The 17285-nt window shown below is 50.8% G+C and overlaps 1 protein-coding gene across 5 annotated transcripts in view; it reads left to right on the top strand.

The window, feature by feature from the left end:
- The window catches only part of CSMD2 (CUB and Sushi multiple domains 2), a 595308-nt gene that overhangs the window by 322671 nt on the left and 255352 nt on the right, over positions 1-17285 (top strand). For all 5 annotated transcript variants that reach the window (XR_008293800.1, XR_008293801.1, XR_008293802.1 and 2 more), the window contains exons 11-12: positions 5450-5553; positions 8682-8794. Coding sequence is in view for 2 of the 5 variants with exons in the window: in XM_027059738.2 (XP_026915539.2) it covers positions 5450-5553; positions 8682-8794 (217 nt within the window). In the remaining 3 variants the exon portion in view is untranslated. The remainder of the gene's footprint in view (positions 1-5449; positions 5554-8681; positions 8795-17285) is intronic.

The raw sequence follows: 17285 nt of genomic DNA, 5'->3' as shown, positions 1-17285 counted from the left end.
AATTCACTCCTTGGACAAAACTGTCTCAGGCTGGGTCTCTTGGATTCCAGCTTTCAAAAAAAAAAAAAAAATGCCTGTGAGCTGTCAGATCCCTGCAGCCTTACTGAGGCACTGGGCACAGGCTGGCAGGCCTGGGGATCCCTGCCCTTTGGGAGGCCCTGGGCAGTATTCAGGAAGCAAAGACTGGGGCTCCTGGGTGGCTCAGTAGGTTAAGCATCTGACTTCGGCTCAGGTCATGATTTCAGGGTTTGTTTGAGTCCCGCATCAGGTGATCAGGGTTTGTGAGTTTGAGTCCCACACTGGGTGAGTTTGAGCCCCGCTTCAGGTAAGCCCCGCTTCGGGTAAGCCCTGCTTCTCTCTCCCTCCTTCTGTCTCTCTTGGGATTCCCAATCTCTCTCTCCCTCTCCCTCCCTCCCTCTCTCTCTCTCTCTCTCTCTCTCTCTCTCTCTCTCAAAAAATTAATAAATAAAATAAAAAATAAAAGTAATGTTTAAAAAAAAGGGAAGCAAAGACTATCCTCCAGAACCCAAGGTGCACATTGCACATGGCCTTACTCCCATCCCCCACTGTTCCCCCGGAAGGCAGCTGTGTGCTGAGGTGATAGTCTCCAGACTCCTCCCCCTTCCCACCACTCCAGGGCCCTGTACCAGCCTCCTGGCAGGTCTCCCTGCCTCCAGCCCTCCCTTCGTGCTGAGTTACAGCTTCCCCTCATGTTCACCATCAAGTCCAGACCACCCGCTCTGGCCTGCCAGGCAAAAGCCAACTGCAGACCCCACCAGGCTGCTCTCACCCCTCACCCCTGCCCTGCCTTGACTGCCTTCCCTGCTCTTCCTTCTTAGTTCACTATTCACAGGATCTACTGGACAGAGAGCACACCCTTCTCCATCCTGTGGGGCCCAGCACACCTCCCTCCTCGGGCAGCCCCCTGTCATTTTCCCCTTCACTGCCATCCCCAGCCATCACCATCCTCACCGTGCTCTCAGCATTGGGGTTCTGCTTCTAACCTGCCAGGCAGGCGAGGTAACACTTGGGAAGCAGCTAGCTTGGTGCTTGGCACATGGCAGGTGCTCAGTCACTCTGTGCTAGATGATGGGATCATCTAGTCATAGTGGGCGCAAATTGGGTGTCTGAGCGGTATACAAATATGCCTCTTTGATCACGCCTGTTTCACGTGCTGCCAGTCTCCTGTCTCGGGAAGACACTTTGCGAATGTGATTGATGTGCGTGTTAGTTAATGAGTCATTATAGGATCTCATCTTTAAACAAAGGCCAAAGAGAGGAGGGAAGAAAATGAAAGCATCAGTACGTTGTGCACTGGGGGCCTGTCCCAAAACTGCAATGTTATGTCTGTTGTACGGTCTACTCGGTGTAATTATCTCCTGCGTTAGGGTCAGATGCTCTAAAATGCAGTTCACATCCATGGCTGCTCTAACCAGTGATGGGAATCATTTTATGGCTCTGGGTTCTGGCCTTCCAAGCAATATTTTCCCATTATAGACATAATAATCATACCCTGGCTTTTTTGGAGGTGGCTTGGTGAGCCAGTGTCCTCTGCCCCAGGGCTGGCTGCAAGGGGGTGATGGTGGCAAGAATGTGCATCCACGGCCATTATTCCCTACAGAGGCCAGGCCCCTCCTCCTGCAAAAGGCACTGCCAGCCTTGGCAGGATTTTGTGTGCCCAAGCGTTTGCCATGCTGCTGGGATTCAGCAAAAGAGCTTAGGGAGGGTTTGAAAGGGTAAGTCATGGTCCCTACCCAGTGGACCTAAGGCCTCACTGGGGCTGCTGTGAGGCAGCAAGCGGCAAAGAGCCTGGCCTCTGGTGGCCTGGTGAGTCCCAGTTCTACCACTTGGCTGTGTGATCTTAGGCAAGTCGCCTAACATCTCTGTGCCATTTGTAAACTGGAGGTATTCATAGCAGCTACTCTTGTGAGTCGATGTGAATTGATGCATCTAAACTGCTCAGAGCAGAGTTGAGCATGCTGTAGGGTCAGTGCTTGTAGTGAAGAACTCTCGTTACGAAAAGATGATCAAAAACTGTGATTAGGTGTCTCAAAGAATCTCCTAGACCAGGGGTCAGCAAGCTAGCATTGCTTTTTTTTGTAAATCAGGTTTTACTGGAGCACAGTCATACCCATTCACGTATATATTATCTATGGCTGCATTCGTGCTACAACAGCAGAGGTGGGTAGTTGCAACAAACATCATATGCTTAAATATTTACTCTCTGGCCCTTTACAGAAACAGTTTGCCAGCTTTTATTCCACATGGTAACTTGTATGGGGGACTGGGAGCCTAGCAATCTGTCCTTGCTGGAGAACTGGGAAGGGTTTGGAAAATGTTCTCTGATTTAGCACTGTCTGAGCCCCTGGCACGTGCCTGGCACATGTAGTGGAGGAGCAGGTAAACAGATCAGTGCCAGTACAGCAGGTAAGTGCTGACACAGAGGTGAGGAAGGGTATCCGAGCACTTGGAGAAGACGGGTCTCAGGGAAGAGACATTGCTAGGGGAGCCCATGGGGAAGGAGGTGTCTGTACAAACCGGAGTCGCCAATGTCCAGATCCCAGCAGATTCCCAGGTCTCCTCCATGTGTGTCTGGCTGGGAAATGGTGACATTATTCTTATAGGACAGGACCAGGGAAGGTGAGAAAGGAAGGAGTTTCCAGCCTGAGCAGATGGTCCCCCAATGATGCCATTGGCCATCAGGGAGCGTGGGGGGCGATCTTGCCTGTCAGTGGGAAAACCAGAGAGGCTAAGGCATCCCCACTCACTGTTGACAGTTACCTGCTGTCCCCTCTTTCCTCACGCACCCCAGCTGCTGCCTGCTGCAGGCACACATACCCTCCTCACACACACACTGCCACAGCTCAGACTCTCCTGGGTTTCCCACCAACCCTCAGTGCTGTTGCTGCTAAAACAAAAATGACACGTCATACCTTTCCTCAAAAATCGTCCATCATTTCCCCTTGCCTTTAGGACAAAGCCCAAATCCTTAGCATGACAGACAGCCTTTCCTAATCTGGTCCTCCCACTTCCTCCCATCACCAGCCTCCACTTCCATCTGCATTAAACCACTGTCAGGAGTCTCTAGACCTTTGCCGGTTCACCTGCTCCTCCCTCCGCCTGGATGGCTTCCCCTTCCTCATCCATTTAGGTAACTCGGGTTCATCTCCTGAACTCAGCCTGGGCTTCATTTCCTTTGGGAAGCCTTCCTTCCAGCCAGTGGCACTCATCTCCTCTGCCATCTTGTTCTGTGCTCGAGGGTGTACTTATAACAGAGATGCTCCCCACTGTGAACACCATGCCCCGTGCAGAGGGGCCCTCAGAAATGGTGGCCAGGCTGATGAATCAGTGCAGCAGCAGCTGGCCTCTGAGATCCCTGAAGGCACCCGGGGGTGAGGCTGTGCAAGTCCCCTAGCAGTTTGTGGGTTTGCACAGAGGACACCTGCACAACAAGGAAAAACCATCCATGAGAATTCTCTACTCCTTGGGTCATAGAATAGAACACAAAGAACACCTCCAGCCTCCCCACTGGGAGGGGAAAGTCTTCATCAGATTGGAACCACAGATGAATGGATAAGGAAGATGTGGAGTGTACACACACACACACACACACACACACACACACACACACACAATGGAATATTACTCAGCCATAAAAAAGAATGAAATCTTACCATTTTCTACAACATGGATGGGGCAAGAGAGTATAATACTAAGTGAAATAAGTCTGTCAGAGAAAGACAAATACCATATGATTTCACCCATACGTGGAATTTAAGAAACAAAACAAATGATCATAAGCAGGGAAAGAAGAGAGACAAACCAAGAAATGGACTCAAGTATAGAGAGCAAACTGATGGTTACCAGAGGGGAGGAGGAGATGGGGGAGGGTGATGGAGGTTAGGGAGCACACTTGTCGTGATGAGCACCAGGTGTTGTGTGGAAATGTTGAATCACTATATTGTACACCTGCAAGTAATATTACACTGTAGGCTAACTAACTGCAATTTAAATAAAACCTTTAAAAAAATGAAGCCGATAAAAAGAGGCCCAGATTAGCCATTAGGAGTGGTGCCTCTCTGTGTCCTGTCTTCATGAATGGCACCACCATCCACCTGTTCGGAGACCCACAAGTCATCCAGAATCCCGTCCCCTCCCTTGGTCCCCACCCATCCAGTCACAAAGCCCTAAATATTGCCAGGCCCTGTCTCTCGTTTCCAGCCCCCCCCCCACCTCCATCGCTCACCTAGTTGAGTACAAATGCCTAGAAGCATCCTCACCACTCTGGCCTCACTCCCACCACATCTGTTTCCACATGAGCAGCCAGACGGATGTTTTTCTCAAACGCCCATGTGCCCCTGCCACCCACTGTTTAAAACTTTTCTACCACCTCTCCCTCAGGATAAACTCCAACTCTTTGGATCAGGGGAGATTATAAGACCCTTTGGACTTAGCTCCAGGCAAAATTCTCAAGTTCTGGACCTTCTTGAGTCACCTCCTTGCACTGAACCTCCAACCACATCGTCCCCCATAGTGAAACAGCTAGCAGGTGTGCTTAGTGTGTGGACCTTCCATCAACAGACAGTGAACACTTGTTCTAGAATGTCCCATCTCTGCCACAGCTCAGGCCCTGTGCCTCTGGCTCCTCGGAATGGTCCTTCCCTCTCCCAGCATCCTCCTGCAGCCTGACCGTCGTCTGTAGGCTTCAAAACCCTCAGCACTACCACGGACCATCTTCCTCCTACCCCTGGTGCAGGCTCTGTGAGCCACAGGCCCCTCACTGGGACACCTATCAACCAGCATGGCAATTCTCAGTGTACTTTCTGTCTCCCCTGCTCACCAAAGGCAGGGACCATGCTCACTGCTGAAACCCCACCTCCTAGACCTGGCATATGCTGTGTGTTTAGTAAATATTGTCGAAGGCAGGACTGGAACAAGAGAGAACATTGTTGAAACCTCCTTCCTAGAACATTCATTTATTCAACAAATAAAAGAGGGTGGAGCAAAGCAGGAAGAAGAGAGGCTAAGAGAAAGTTCTGCCCCCCAGATCCCTGGGGGCTAGATAGCTGAGATGCCACATGTGGCCTGAAAAATTGACACCAAGTCCAGGGGATTTCTGTGCATTAAAGCATGAAGAAAGAATCTAATCTTCTCACAGGCAGCCAGATGTGCCTGATGTTCCCATAACAGTCCCCAGAATTGGCCAGATGTGCTGTGAACATCTTTGGAAAACATCAGGGGACTCTAGAGACTATAGCCTGGAAAAAAATAGCTCATGCTCCAAGAGGTGGCATGGAAATGCTCAGTTTGGATCAAGGGTTATGTGGGGAGGTGTCGCAGGGACTCTGGGCATTGGGACCCAAGGAGGGAACTTCTCACTGTCCTCACAGCTGTACGCGTGTCTCTTGGCAGCCCCTACCTGCCCCCTAACCCCATGCTCCCTCCCCAGGTGATCAAGCTGGCCTTTGAGGACTTCGACTTGGAAAGGGGCTACGACACCCTGACGGTGGGGGACGGCGGGCAGGACGGGGATCAGAAAACTGTCCTCTACGTGTGAGTGAAGTGGGGCTGTGGTCGGGAGGGTGGGAGCACATGCCCCTGGCACGGGGGTGGTGGAATGATGCATCATGTCCTTTCTGGTCCCCGGGCCACACCGTGTCAAGGACAGGGGTCCTGCTGTGCTGCTGGTTTCAGCCCCTCTGTTCCAGAGCACTGGCCAAATTCTCGCAGGAAGAGAGTATAGAATGAACCATTTCTCAGGGAGCAGGGAGAGTCAAGGCTTTGTGTGCACGCCTGGAGCATTCCACATGATGGTCTGCTTCTGTGTAGACCCTGCTTCTGCCATCCTCCAGCTTCTTCTCAAGGCCATGTCCATTTATGGCAGTCTGACTTCAGACAGAGACAGGGGAAGTGTTTTGCTAACCTCCCGCATGCTAAGAACTATCTGGGAAATGGATGGTTTCAGGGATCTGGGACCACATACACATGATGACCACATTTCCTGAGCAACGAAAGGCTAGTGTCATGTGGTCTAGTCAAGGGAGAGGGTAATATCTCACTGTCCTGGGATTCCATTGTGTTGGGTCTTGCATCTGGTGAGGAGCATTAACTCCTCTTTTGCCCACCACCACTAGCCTGACATAAACATAGGAAAACACTCCTGTTGGTGCATGTGGCCCAGCACAGACAGCCTGATCTTGCTCCTCTCCCCTGCCCAGATGGCAGGGAGAGGAGGGAGGAGGGTTTCATGTACACCAAACATCCGCCGTGTGCCCAGGTACTGGGAAGGGAAACTTCACATCCGATATCTCATTTAATTTGTGTTATTATCCCCATTTAACAGGTAGGGAAACTGAGACCCAAAGGTTACAAAGCTAGTTGGAGGCAGAACCAGCACTTGAGTTCATGCCTTTTGATTTTAGCTGAGGAGAGCATCCCATGCCATACCCCTTCCCGACCAGGCTAACACCCTCTGCTTTTAATGCTGAAGGAGAAATGGCTATTCAGTAATAGCTTCCCTGTCCAGGAGCTGTTCCGTTCTGGGCCCTTCCCACACCTGCCAGAGAAGATCCTCTCAGGACAGTTAAATGACTCATGACATTACCCTCTGAATCAGGTGACATGGCTGGGACTTGGAATCTCTTAGGAGAAAGAAATGGAATGTGAGCCTGAAGGACATCCCCTCCCCCCTGCCTACTCCACTGTATTCATCAGGGTTCTCCAGAGAAACAGAACCAATAGGATGTACACAGAGAGCAAGGGATTTATTTTAAGGAATCGGTTCACATGATAATGGAGACTGACAAGCCCCAAGATCTGCAGGGTGAGTCGGCAAGCTGGAGACCCAGGAGAGCTGTTGATGTAGTTTTAGTGCAAAGGCCAGCGGCTCTAGACCCAGGAAGAGCTAATGTTTTTATTCAGGTCCAAGGCAGGATGGATGGATGGATGGATGGATGGATGGATGGGTGGATGGATGGACGGACAGACAGATAGATAAGCAAGCAAGCAAGCATTGTCCCAGCTGGAAGTCTGGCAGGCAAAAAGAGTTCTTTTTGTTCAATGTAGGACTTCAACTGACTGGATGAGACCCATGCATACTGAGAGGGGGAATCTGCTTTATTCAGTCTACCAATTTAAATGTTAATGTCATCCAAAGGCACCTTCACAGAAACAGTCAGAACAATGTTTGGCCAGCTATCTGGGTACTCTTTGGCCCAGTAAAATTGAACCACAAAACTAGCCATCATACCCCCTTCCTTCTGTTGGTGGATCCTCATCACTCATCTGCCCTATATGTTACATCAGTTCAGTGTGCCCAGAAGGCCAGGAAACCAATTCTGTCTCCTCCAAAGACAAAATCCCAGTGTACTTTGTCATAGAGAGAACCTTCCAAACAGCAGAGCTGAAAAGATTCTTAGGGATCATACAACCCAAACCCCTTATTTAACATGAAATAAAAAAGCCCAGAGTGGCTCAACCACTTGCCCAGGGCCCCACAGCAAATGAATGGCAGATCCAGGGTTTACATGCAGGTCCCTGGACCTATGTAGTTTGGGTGAGTTCCCAATAAGTTCTGTAACAGCCCAGGGGCTCTGCCCTCACACTCCTATCTCTTTAGGCCAATGTCAATCTCAAACCTCAGGGAAACACACAAAATGGTTGGACTCCTTTGTTGTCATAGTTGGGTCAAACAGACTCTGCCACCATAGAGTCAGGAGCCAGCCCTGGCTTGGCCTCAGTCCTTACTACAGAATGCCAGCACCCTAAGCCAGTGATGTCACATGGGCCAGGCTGGTGTACCCCAGGTACAGCTCCACCCCTATGGCACTCATGCTGCAATCATCATCCTTGCAGCCAACTCAATGGCCCTCCAAGCTTTGAGACCCCAGAATGGAGCAGAGATTAAGACCCGTTGATCCAGTCACACCATCTACAACCAACTCCCAATCTGTGCTGGTGATCTGTCTGGTCTCAGCAGCAAGAGGATGGTTCCTTATGGAAACCCCAGCCTATGCATGGGACTCTGGCTCTACCGCTCTCCATCAGGCTGACCTTGGTAAAGCCACTGTCCATTCTACACCCTGGTCTCATCTGTACAATGGGGATAATGCAACCCCTCCCTCCCTGGCCTACTGGGGTCATTTAATAAGATAATAGATGGAAAATTGTCTTGTTTGGATAGGTTTTGGTAAATGTGAGTTGAATCAGAATCTTCCCCATGCTTAAACTCTGTTCTTCAGAAAGAATGTGGCCCCAGAGTGACAGTTGCACTTTAAGACTTGCTTCATATATGGAATGGAAAGAGATGTCTCATTCAAAGGAATGGCTGGGTTCTGACTGTAGCAATGGGTTTCTGTCTGTGTCTTTTCTGCAGTACAGTTCACATGAGAGATCGAAGGTGGCAGGATTGTAGACACCCCTTCATTAGATCTGACTACAGCTATTCTGTCCCCTGAGAAAGTAAGGACACAGATCACCCTCCTGAGCCCAGGGGCTAAATCCAAGCCCCACCTGTGGCTGAAGGGGAGAGGTGGTGAGTCTTCCCCCCCCTGGAGCACATGCTCTGGGCTCCAGAATCAAATAGTGTGGGGCCAGGGATTTGCCTGAGTGGCCAGGGCTTCTAGTCATTCAGTGGGGTGCCATGGTGGGGTGCATGCCTCTAAATCTCTCTCTCCTGACAGCCTGACAGGTACGTCGGTCCCAGATCTCATTGTCAGCACCAACCATCAAATGTGGCTCCTCTTCCAGACCGATGGCAGTGGCAGCTCCCTGGGATTCAAGGCTTCTTACGAAGGTAACTGCTCTTGAGGAACCAGTACACTCACTGTAGGATCAGACTTGGGGTCTGGATGTGGAATCAGCAAGCCCTGGGTTCGCATCCTGGTTCTGCCCCGCTCTAGTTTCCTGTCTCCTTAGGCACGTTATCCGACTTCTCTGAGCCTCACCTCCTTCATGCAGTGGGTCCCCGGACTGTTTTGAGGATTATCTGGGATAAAGCATGTGAAGCACAGACCACACAGCACCAGACGCATACGTTAGTTTCATCCACAATTCATACCTGGCTTGTGTAGACCTTTAAAAGACCCCATAAATTTTTGGAGCCTTGCTTATTTTTTTATCTTTAGACTGGATGAAGTAGCTTCCCAAGCTCCCATATGTGGGTCACAGTGATGAGTAACTGCACACAGGGCTGGGGACACACACACCATTGGTGGCCTGAGGAGGGTACAAATGCAGATGAACTGAATCTACTGAGAATCAGCATTAAGGGAACAGCAAACCCTGGGCCCAGGAGAGACCACCACCATCAGCCTTATGTGCACCTCCAGACTTCCTATTGATGATGACTGCCAATGCCGATCCTCACAGAAAGGGGGGCAGAGGTCAGCCCCCTGGGCATTTGGTCACATTTCTTTGGTGGCAGAGCCTAGCCCAGCACTAGGGGATCCGAGCCCCTGCAAGGAGTCCACACTCTAGTAGTGAGAGGAAAAAACGCACGAGCTATCACTGAAGCAAGATACCTGTGGCAAACAGCCAGTGGGAGCACAGAGAAAGAGGCATTCATCCTTTGTGTGGCATCAGGAAAGGCTCTATCAAGAAAGTGAGCCTTGAGTCTTGAAAATGACTCGGTGGCTATCAGAGAGACAGGGCAAGGGATAAGGGAGAGAAGGTATTTACCCACCCCCATCCAGAGACCTGATCAATCTACATGAGATGAGTTGGGGGAGAAACTCCTAGAGACTCTTCTTCTGCTCAGTGTGTCCCAGGGACCAGGGACCAGGACTTCTTCCTGTACCAGGACCTGTGCTCTGTCTCCAGATTGGGTACACAGGAGGTGTGTTAGTTTCCTACAACCACTCTGGAGAAGGCCCACGAACTGGGGGGCTTAAAAGAACAGAAATGTTTTCTCTCCCTGTTCTGGAGGCCAGGACAGTGAAGGTACTGTTGTAAGAATGGGAAGCACATGTCGAGGTGACACAGAACAGCAGACAGAGAACACCTACAGGGTGACGGGTGCTGGTGGGTCCACATCCTGGTTCTCTCACTTTCTAGCTCCATGGCAGGTCAGGGAGCCTCTCTGGCACTCTGTTTCTTCACCTGTGACATGGATGTAATAATATTCCCTAGGACACAGGGCTTCTGCAAACAGTAAGTTTGATAAAGGATGTGAAAATAAGAATTGCACAGCAATTATGAGTGACTAGTGAGTGAGGACACAGGTAGTTAAACCAGTGTCTCTTTGGGTACCAGAGTTACATGCAGCTCTGGGGGGCAGCGGAGGGAAGTCAGGAGACCCTAATTCAGGCCTCTCTGACACTCAACCCCTTGGAAAATGGGAATGGATTTGGACTCATAGTTTTCCCCCATTTCTGAAATTCTGTGCATGTTCAGCACTGAATGTTTCCAGAAGTGGGGAGAAGTGATCCTGTGCCACCCACGTGCCCTTAATCTGTCCATATTTTATCAATGGCATGGATAAGACATGAATAGCATGAGCCGGAAAGGGACGACAGTATAGGAATCAGCAAACAAGGTGCAGGAAGACCTCGATGGGTCGGAGCAGTTGCCCAAGTTACCAGGATCAGATGCAGTGGGAATAAATACCATGTCCTCTGTTAAGGTTCGGAAACTCAGTGCCTGGAATTTACCTCAGGGAGTTAGTTGTGCTTTATTCTGTTCTGCCCAGGCACCGAGAATTGGGCTTAATTGTGGGGACAGGTAGGGAGAGGGCTAAAGTCAAGCCCAGTGACAAAGGTTAACGGCCCCCTGAAAGTATATTTGGGGGAAGAGTGGACTCAGGAGAACTGAGAGCTGCATCTAAATATTTGAAGGGTTGCCACGTGGGAAAGAGGAATTAGCTTTGTTTGGTGTGGTTTCACCAGAAAAGAAAGGGACAGAGCATTGAATGCCCTGTTATGTGTCAGGAGGTTTGTGCTAATTTTCTCAAGGTTTTCAAGCAGTGGTGTGCAAAGACTTAGGGTACCCTCAGGGACCACCAGGGTCGGGGAGGGGGTGCCTAGCAGGGAGGGTTCTGCCGCTGCCTCCATGTCTTCTCCATCCTTCTGTTGCTTCTAAGCCATCTTTTACAAGGGGATTTGTGGCTAAACACCAGTTTGAGAAACTCTGCTTCATCTCGCTCATTGTGACAGCTAGCGGACGGCTGCTGTTTTGTGCACGAGGAACCTGAAACTCAGAAGGGTGGAGTGACCTGCCAGGGGTCACACCAAGTCTGGGACCTGGAAGAGCCGAGATTCGATTCTATGTCTCTGGCTTCAAAGCCCACGATTTCCCCCTCTACCAGCGGTCTCCAAAGGGACAGAATTTCAATCCCTTATAAAATCTTTATGGAAGCCAAAGCTTTGCCCTGGTCAAATGGGCCATAGAGCATGAGCTGGGCTCCTCATTACTGATGGTCAGGGTTTTGTTTGTGAGGTCATGTGTCCTCCCGCCCAGCCTGGACTGATGATCCTGTCACGTGAGCAGCACGCAGCTGGGTGCTGAGACTGCAGCAGCAAGCCGCCTGGGCCAGAACAGAAAACCAAAGCCTTCTCAAAACTGTCCTGCCTGCTAGTCACAGACTAGGGATCAGCAGGACCTCTCCTTGACCCCTGGCAAATCAGGAAGATAGTCTGGGCGTTTATGTACATGGCCAACCCACCGGGGCCACATGGGCTCTGCTCACAGAGGCAGCCGGTTCTGTGAAGAGGGAACAGGCTCGGAAGTGGGCCAGACCTGGTGAATCCTGGCTGGTCTCCGCTGTGGGACTGGCCGAGTCATAGGATCTGTCTGAGCCTCAGTTTCGCACTCAGGAAATGGAGATGATAATGGTGACCATAGAGCCTTGTGATAAGAATGAAATGGGGTCACAGAGAGCTCCTTGCACAGTGCCTGGTGCAGAGAGGCGCCTTCCCCTGGGCTGCTAACGTTCCCCTGCACCCATGCCTTCCATGATCGCCAGTGTTCCCCACTCCGGGGCGTGTCCTCTTCTGCTGGGGAGCACATGGCTCCTTGCCTGTCCTGCAGGTGGCCTGGGCTTGCGCTGCTAGGCCTGGCGCCAGGTCCCCGCTTCCCGCCTGCACTCCGCACCTGGGACCCTCACTCTCCACACTGGCCGAGAATTGAGATGGTTCCTGTGGCCACAGTGTTGTAGGAAACAGAGGCAGAAGTGGCGGGAGGTCACTGAGAGCCTGGAGGCCTCATAAAGAGTCTGCACTTTGTCCTTAAGGAAGAAGAACCCATGAATTCTTAAATGTAGGGATGGGCCGGCCTTTCCCTTCTTGTCCCTTCCAGCTTCGACCTTTTATTTGAGGGTAGGAGCCATCGGTGAAGGAGTCATCCTCTACTGTGAATAAAGCTGGGTCTATTGCATCCCCTGGCCTCCTGATGTGACTTCCCGTCCTGGGAGCTTCTGCCGCCTGCAGCCTCCTGGGTGTCCACCATCTCTCTGGCTGGCCCCTCGCTGCCCCTGCAGAGCAGGCCCTTCTTGGGGTCTCTCCTCAGCTTCCTGTCCTCTTTCTTCTAGAACCCTCCACAGTTAATTGCATCCATTCCCGTGGCTTCCATCTCAACCTAAACACTGGTGACTTCCAAATCTGTTCCCCATTTGTAATCTTCCTGTGACACAGTTGATATGCTTCTCCCTCAGACATCTCAAACCCAAGGCACGCACATTAGGCTTCTCGGGCAGATATAACAAGACACCATACACTGGGGGCTGAAACAGAAATTTATTTTCTCACAATTCTGAAGGCTAAAAGTCCAAGATCAAGGTTCTGGCTGATTCAGTTTCTGGTCTGGGCTGTCTTCAGACTGCAGCCTATGACTGTGTTCTCACATGGTCTTTCCTTGGAGGCAGGGGGTGGGGGACACAAGCTCTGTAGTGTCTCTTCTTATAAGGACACTAATCCTATCGGCTTTGGGCCCCACCCCTAGGGCCTCATTTAGCCTTTGTTACTTCCTTAGAGGCCCCATCTCCAAATACAGGCACATTTGAGGTTAACACTTCACCATATGAATTTGGGGAAGACACACAGGTTCAGTCCATTAACATCACCCAAACTGAGCTCACCATCTCCACCCCCGTGCCACACCCCCTGCTCCAGTGTCCCCGTGTTGATGAATTGTGCCACCATCCATACCATCACTGGGCCTCACCTCCTCCTCCTTCTTCTCCCTCTCTCATCTCTGACTCAGGTCCCAGGTTGTCAGTTCTCCTGCTGCAGTGTCCCAGCCCCTCTGTCACTCCCGTGGCTGAGGCCGTCATCACCTCTCACTTGAATGATGGCCCAGTCCTTCTTCTTCGCCTCCCTGACTCTAGTCCTCCCCCACCCACCATCGGCCACACACATGTCAGCGATCTTTCCAGGATCCACATCTGGCAGAATTCTCTCCTACTTAAAAATTCCTCATGATGACTTCTCATCGCTCTTAGGGTTATCATTCACATGGTATCCAAGACTCTCCATTTACGGTAACTCCAAGCCACATTCTGGCTCCTGTGAACCCACAGAGTGCCCAGTGCCTGGCATACAGCATGCGTTCAGAAAAGCTCTCAGATTAAGGTTTAATGACTTTCTACACAAGCACAACCAAACACCCTTCCTCCACACCCTCTCCATCCCCTCACGGCCCACTTTGTCGCCTCTCAGAGCTCAGATGCAAGAGCCAGGCATTCTCCGTTGTCCCCCTGGCTTTGGGGTCAGACAAACTCTGTTTGTAACTGAGTTCTGCCATTGGTTCTGTCTGTGGTCTTAGCCAGTCCTTCCATATCTTTGATTCTGAGTTTTCTCACCTGCGAAGGTGGACTGATAAACAATGATCTCATGGGGGTTCTTCCAAGGGCTCCGTGTAGTGAGGCTCCCAACACAGGGCCAGCCTGTAAACAGTTAAAAGCCTGCCCCCTTGCCTGCTTCCCCAGGTCCGCAGCTCCTCTCCCAACCTGCACCCTTGGCCCAGAGCTTCAGAATGACCTCTGTCCCCATCCTAGCCCTCTTTTTATCTGCTTCTGGGGAATTCCATACATGACAGGCCCCTTGGCTCGGTGATAGGAGGATGTAGATGTTCCACAAGTGGCATGAGGCATTCGTGGGCAGAGACCACCCTCCAGGCACTCCTGGCCCCATCATCATCATCAATATGCCCTCTGCCCCAGCTCAGGTAAAGAGAAGCTTCCTTGGGGCCGGCAGGTGGCACTGCAGTATAACCCCCCTCCCCTCATTAAAAGTGTGAGCCCTGGGTGGGAAAATTGGGGGATTTACTTTCTAGAAATTCTTCCAGTTCTGCTTGTCACAATCACAGGTCAGGGTGGGGGAGGGGACTCAGGCTCCATCAATATCTGAGTACTTGGAGCCTGGAACTCAGTCCCCCTCCATGGGGGCAGCCAGCTGTAGGAAATGCATTCAGAGTTGCAATTGCTTTGCTTCCCAGTAGAACAAGAAATATTTAAGGAACAGGCAATTAGCACTTACCAGAAACATTATAAAATTACATACAACTTGCTAACAAGTTTTAGCATCAATCTGGGAGTCTCCTTGCTTCCTGACTCAGAGCCTGGAATCTGGCAGCCTAATGCTAAATCTGGGGATTTGGCTGGCACAGGCAAGGAAGGAGCTGAGACCTTGACCCTGAAGACAATGAAGGAGCAGGGCAGTAGAGATTATACAGAAAGGATGCCCAAGAGCGGGGACCCGTGTTGGAAATGAGGTCAGCTGTGTATTCAATATTATTTAAGCTCCTATTGTGTGTTGCAGACACTATTCAGGACATTGGGGCCCTGAGGACAAGAAGAAAATCTCTGCCTTCACCTAAGTCATAGCCTATGTTCAGTAGAGTCAAGGAAGTCCGAGAAGATGAGGAAATATCAAGGAGGGGCAGATAACGTTGCTTGAGGGCATCAGGGAAGGCTCTGTGGAGGAACAGGTGTCTGGAATGGAGAGTTGTGTAAAGGATGAGAACAAGTTGGTCAGAGGTCCCTGAGAGAGAGAGAACATGAAGTCTGAGAGCGAGTAGGGAGAACACAGGCAAGACTAGACCTCTGCCCCCCGCACCTCCACCCCCTTCCCAAGAACTTAATGTTGCTGGGAGACATAGGTGAACTCCCTAAAAGTGACAGCCTCAGAGCTGGGCTGGAAAGAAGGCCAAGGACAACAGACCGGTATCATTGGTGCCACTCCTTTTTGGACCCTGCCTCACTTCAAGCACAAGGCCACTTTTCGCCTCCAGTCAGCTCTATTCAGGATACTTCTGCTTTGTACGTTATCCCTATGAGCTGAGAGGCCCAAACTCCCCAACTTGCCAGGAATAACACTAAGCATGTTCCTAAGACACTCCCTGAGTTTCCATGAGACCCTTAAAGCTTTCTCAGGCACAGAGAGCTAGGGTTTAGCTAGATGCAGGCAGCAGTTGCCCGCTGTCAGGAAAGCCCAGTGGGATCCACGCTGTACCCAAGTCTGTCCTGGCCCCTGGGGGCGGGGCGTTGGCAAACAACAGAGAATGCTGCACCATTAAAATTTGGCAGGCTGCAAGCGGTCTGCAATAACTGGCATTATGATACTGAAGAGAAAATTGGCAGGAAGTAATTTGTCCATGAGATATGCTCTCTAAATACACGGGCTTTTGCAAATAGCAAGCTCTAGCTTGGGGCTGATGCAAACAGCTTGGAGGCAACCCCAGTGCTCTGTATGTCCACATTTACCCCCTGTCCCTAACCTCCTTCAGCTGTGACATCCCCATGATAGTGTTGTGGAGGAAGGAGATGGGGAAGGAAGAACATCACCCACTTCATCTACCCACACTTCCACCCAATTTGTGACAGCCTTTGCAAAGAGATGCATGAAAACCCAGATGCACATACAGACGGATGCACTATGCCCCAAGCCTCCTTGTACCCTTCCCATCAGAAGCAGAGAAGTGGAGTGGGATGTGGTTCTAAGGAAATCCATGAGATCTAGGCATGCCCAGGGGTTGTCTTAAGCACCACAGTGTCTCCGTCACTCGAAAGGGGTTTGTGCTAATTGAACAATGGGTCTGGGCCACTCAGTATGTGTGAGATACTGTCCTTGGTTCTGGAGATACAGAGGGCAGAAGGGATGGGACCCCTGGCTTTGAGGAACTGATAGCCTCCAAGACAACACATAGATGACTCCTCAGTCATGGAACCAGGCTCTTCACGGTGCCCCTCAGACCCTCTCTGTGGTCTCATCTCTCTTCACTGTCACCTCCAGCCACAGTGAATTTCTAACTATTCTCCAGATACTATACTCCCTTCATTCCTCCTTCCTGCTTCTTTCCTTCCATCCTTCTCTCTGTCCGCCACTCATCATCCTGCAAATATGTACTGAATGCTCCATCCGTGCCTCCCACTCTGCTAGAAGCTGGTAGTATAGACTTTTCAAAAACAGTCTTGGTCCTCAAGAAATTTTTCATTTAACATAGAGAAATGCATGCCAAAAATGACAGCAATGGAGCCATGGCAGAAAACTGTCCAAAGGGCTGGGAGTGAGAGAGAAAGATCCCCTAAGTCTGCCTAGGTGATTTGAGGGAAGATCCCAGATTAAGAAGCACTTGAGCTGACGCTTAAAGGCGATTCCTCATCTGACAGAGGAGCAGGGGGTGTTCATTCAGGAAGAGAGGACACGGGTGCCATGTGAGAGCCATGTGAGAGCCGGCTGGGCTCCACCAGGCACCGGGTGATAATGACTATGGGGAAACACCTACTGGTTACTGGTTACATGCCATGTGCCAGGCATTTTGACAATTGTCTTCTACACGTAAGTTCATTAAATCCTCAGAACAACCCTGAAAGGTGGGCGTTATTACCATTTCCATTTTACAGATGACAAAAATAGGGCTCGGGGAGAATAGGAAATGTGCAAGATCTCCTACTTATGTCAGGGCCAGGATTTAGATCTCTGCTCATCACCACTGCACTGTTTTGTCTCTCCACAGACCGCTCAGTTTGGGGATGCATAAATCTCAGGGTCGGTGATGGCCAAAGATGAGTCTGGAGTGGGAGGGGGTAGGCAAGATCCTACCACGTCAAGCTGTTAGGGGTTTAATCTGTGGATTTTAGGCAACCATGAAAGAATCAATGAACAGGGCAGAGTAATGATGGGATTTTTCTTTCAGAGCCATCTCAGCCTGCTTTGCTGAGTACAGAATAGAGGCAAGAGGCAGGGGACCCACTCTCGCCTGATGCCACCATCCAGGTAGAGGGTAGACTAGAACAGTGAGAGAGGGGCTGGAGAGCAGAGGGTGCTGGGATGTTTCGGAGGGGGGCCAGGATG

The sequence above is a fragment of the Acinonyx jubatus genome, chromosome C1 (genome assembly GCF_027475565.1).
Source record: "Acinonyx jubatus isolate Ajub_Pintada_27869175 chromosome C1, VMU_Ajub_asm_v1.0, whole genome shotgun sequence".
NCBI lineage: Eukaryota > Metazoa > Chordata > Mammalia > Carnivora > Felidae > Acinonyx > Acinonyx jubatus.
Note: the sequence above shows the minus strand (reverse complement) of the source record. Positions and strands in the feature narration are given on the sequence as shown.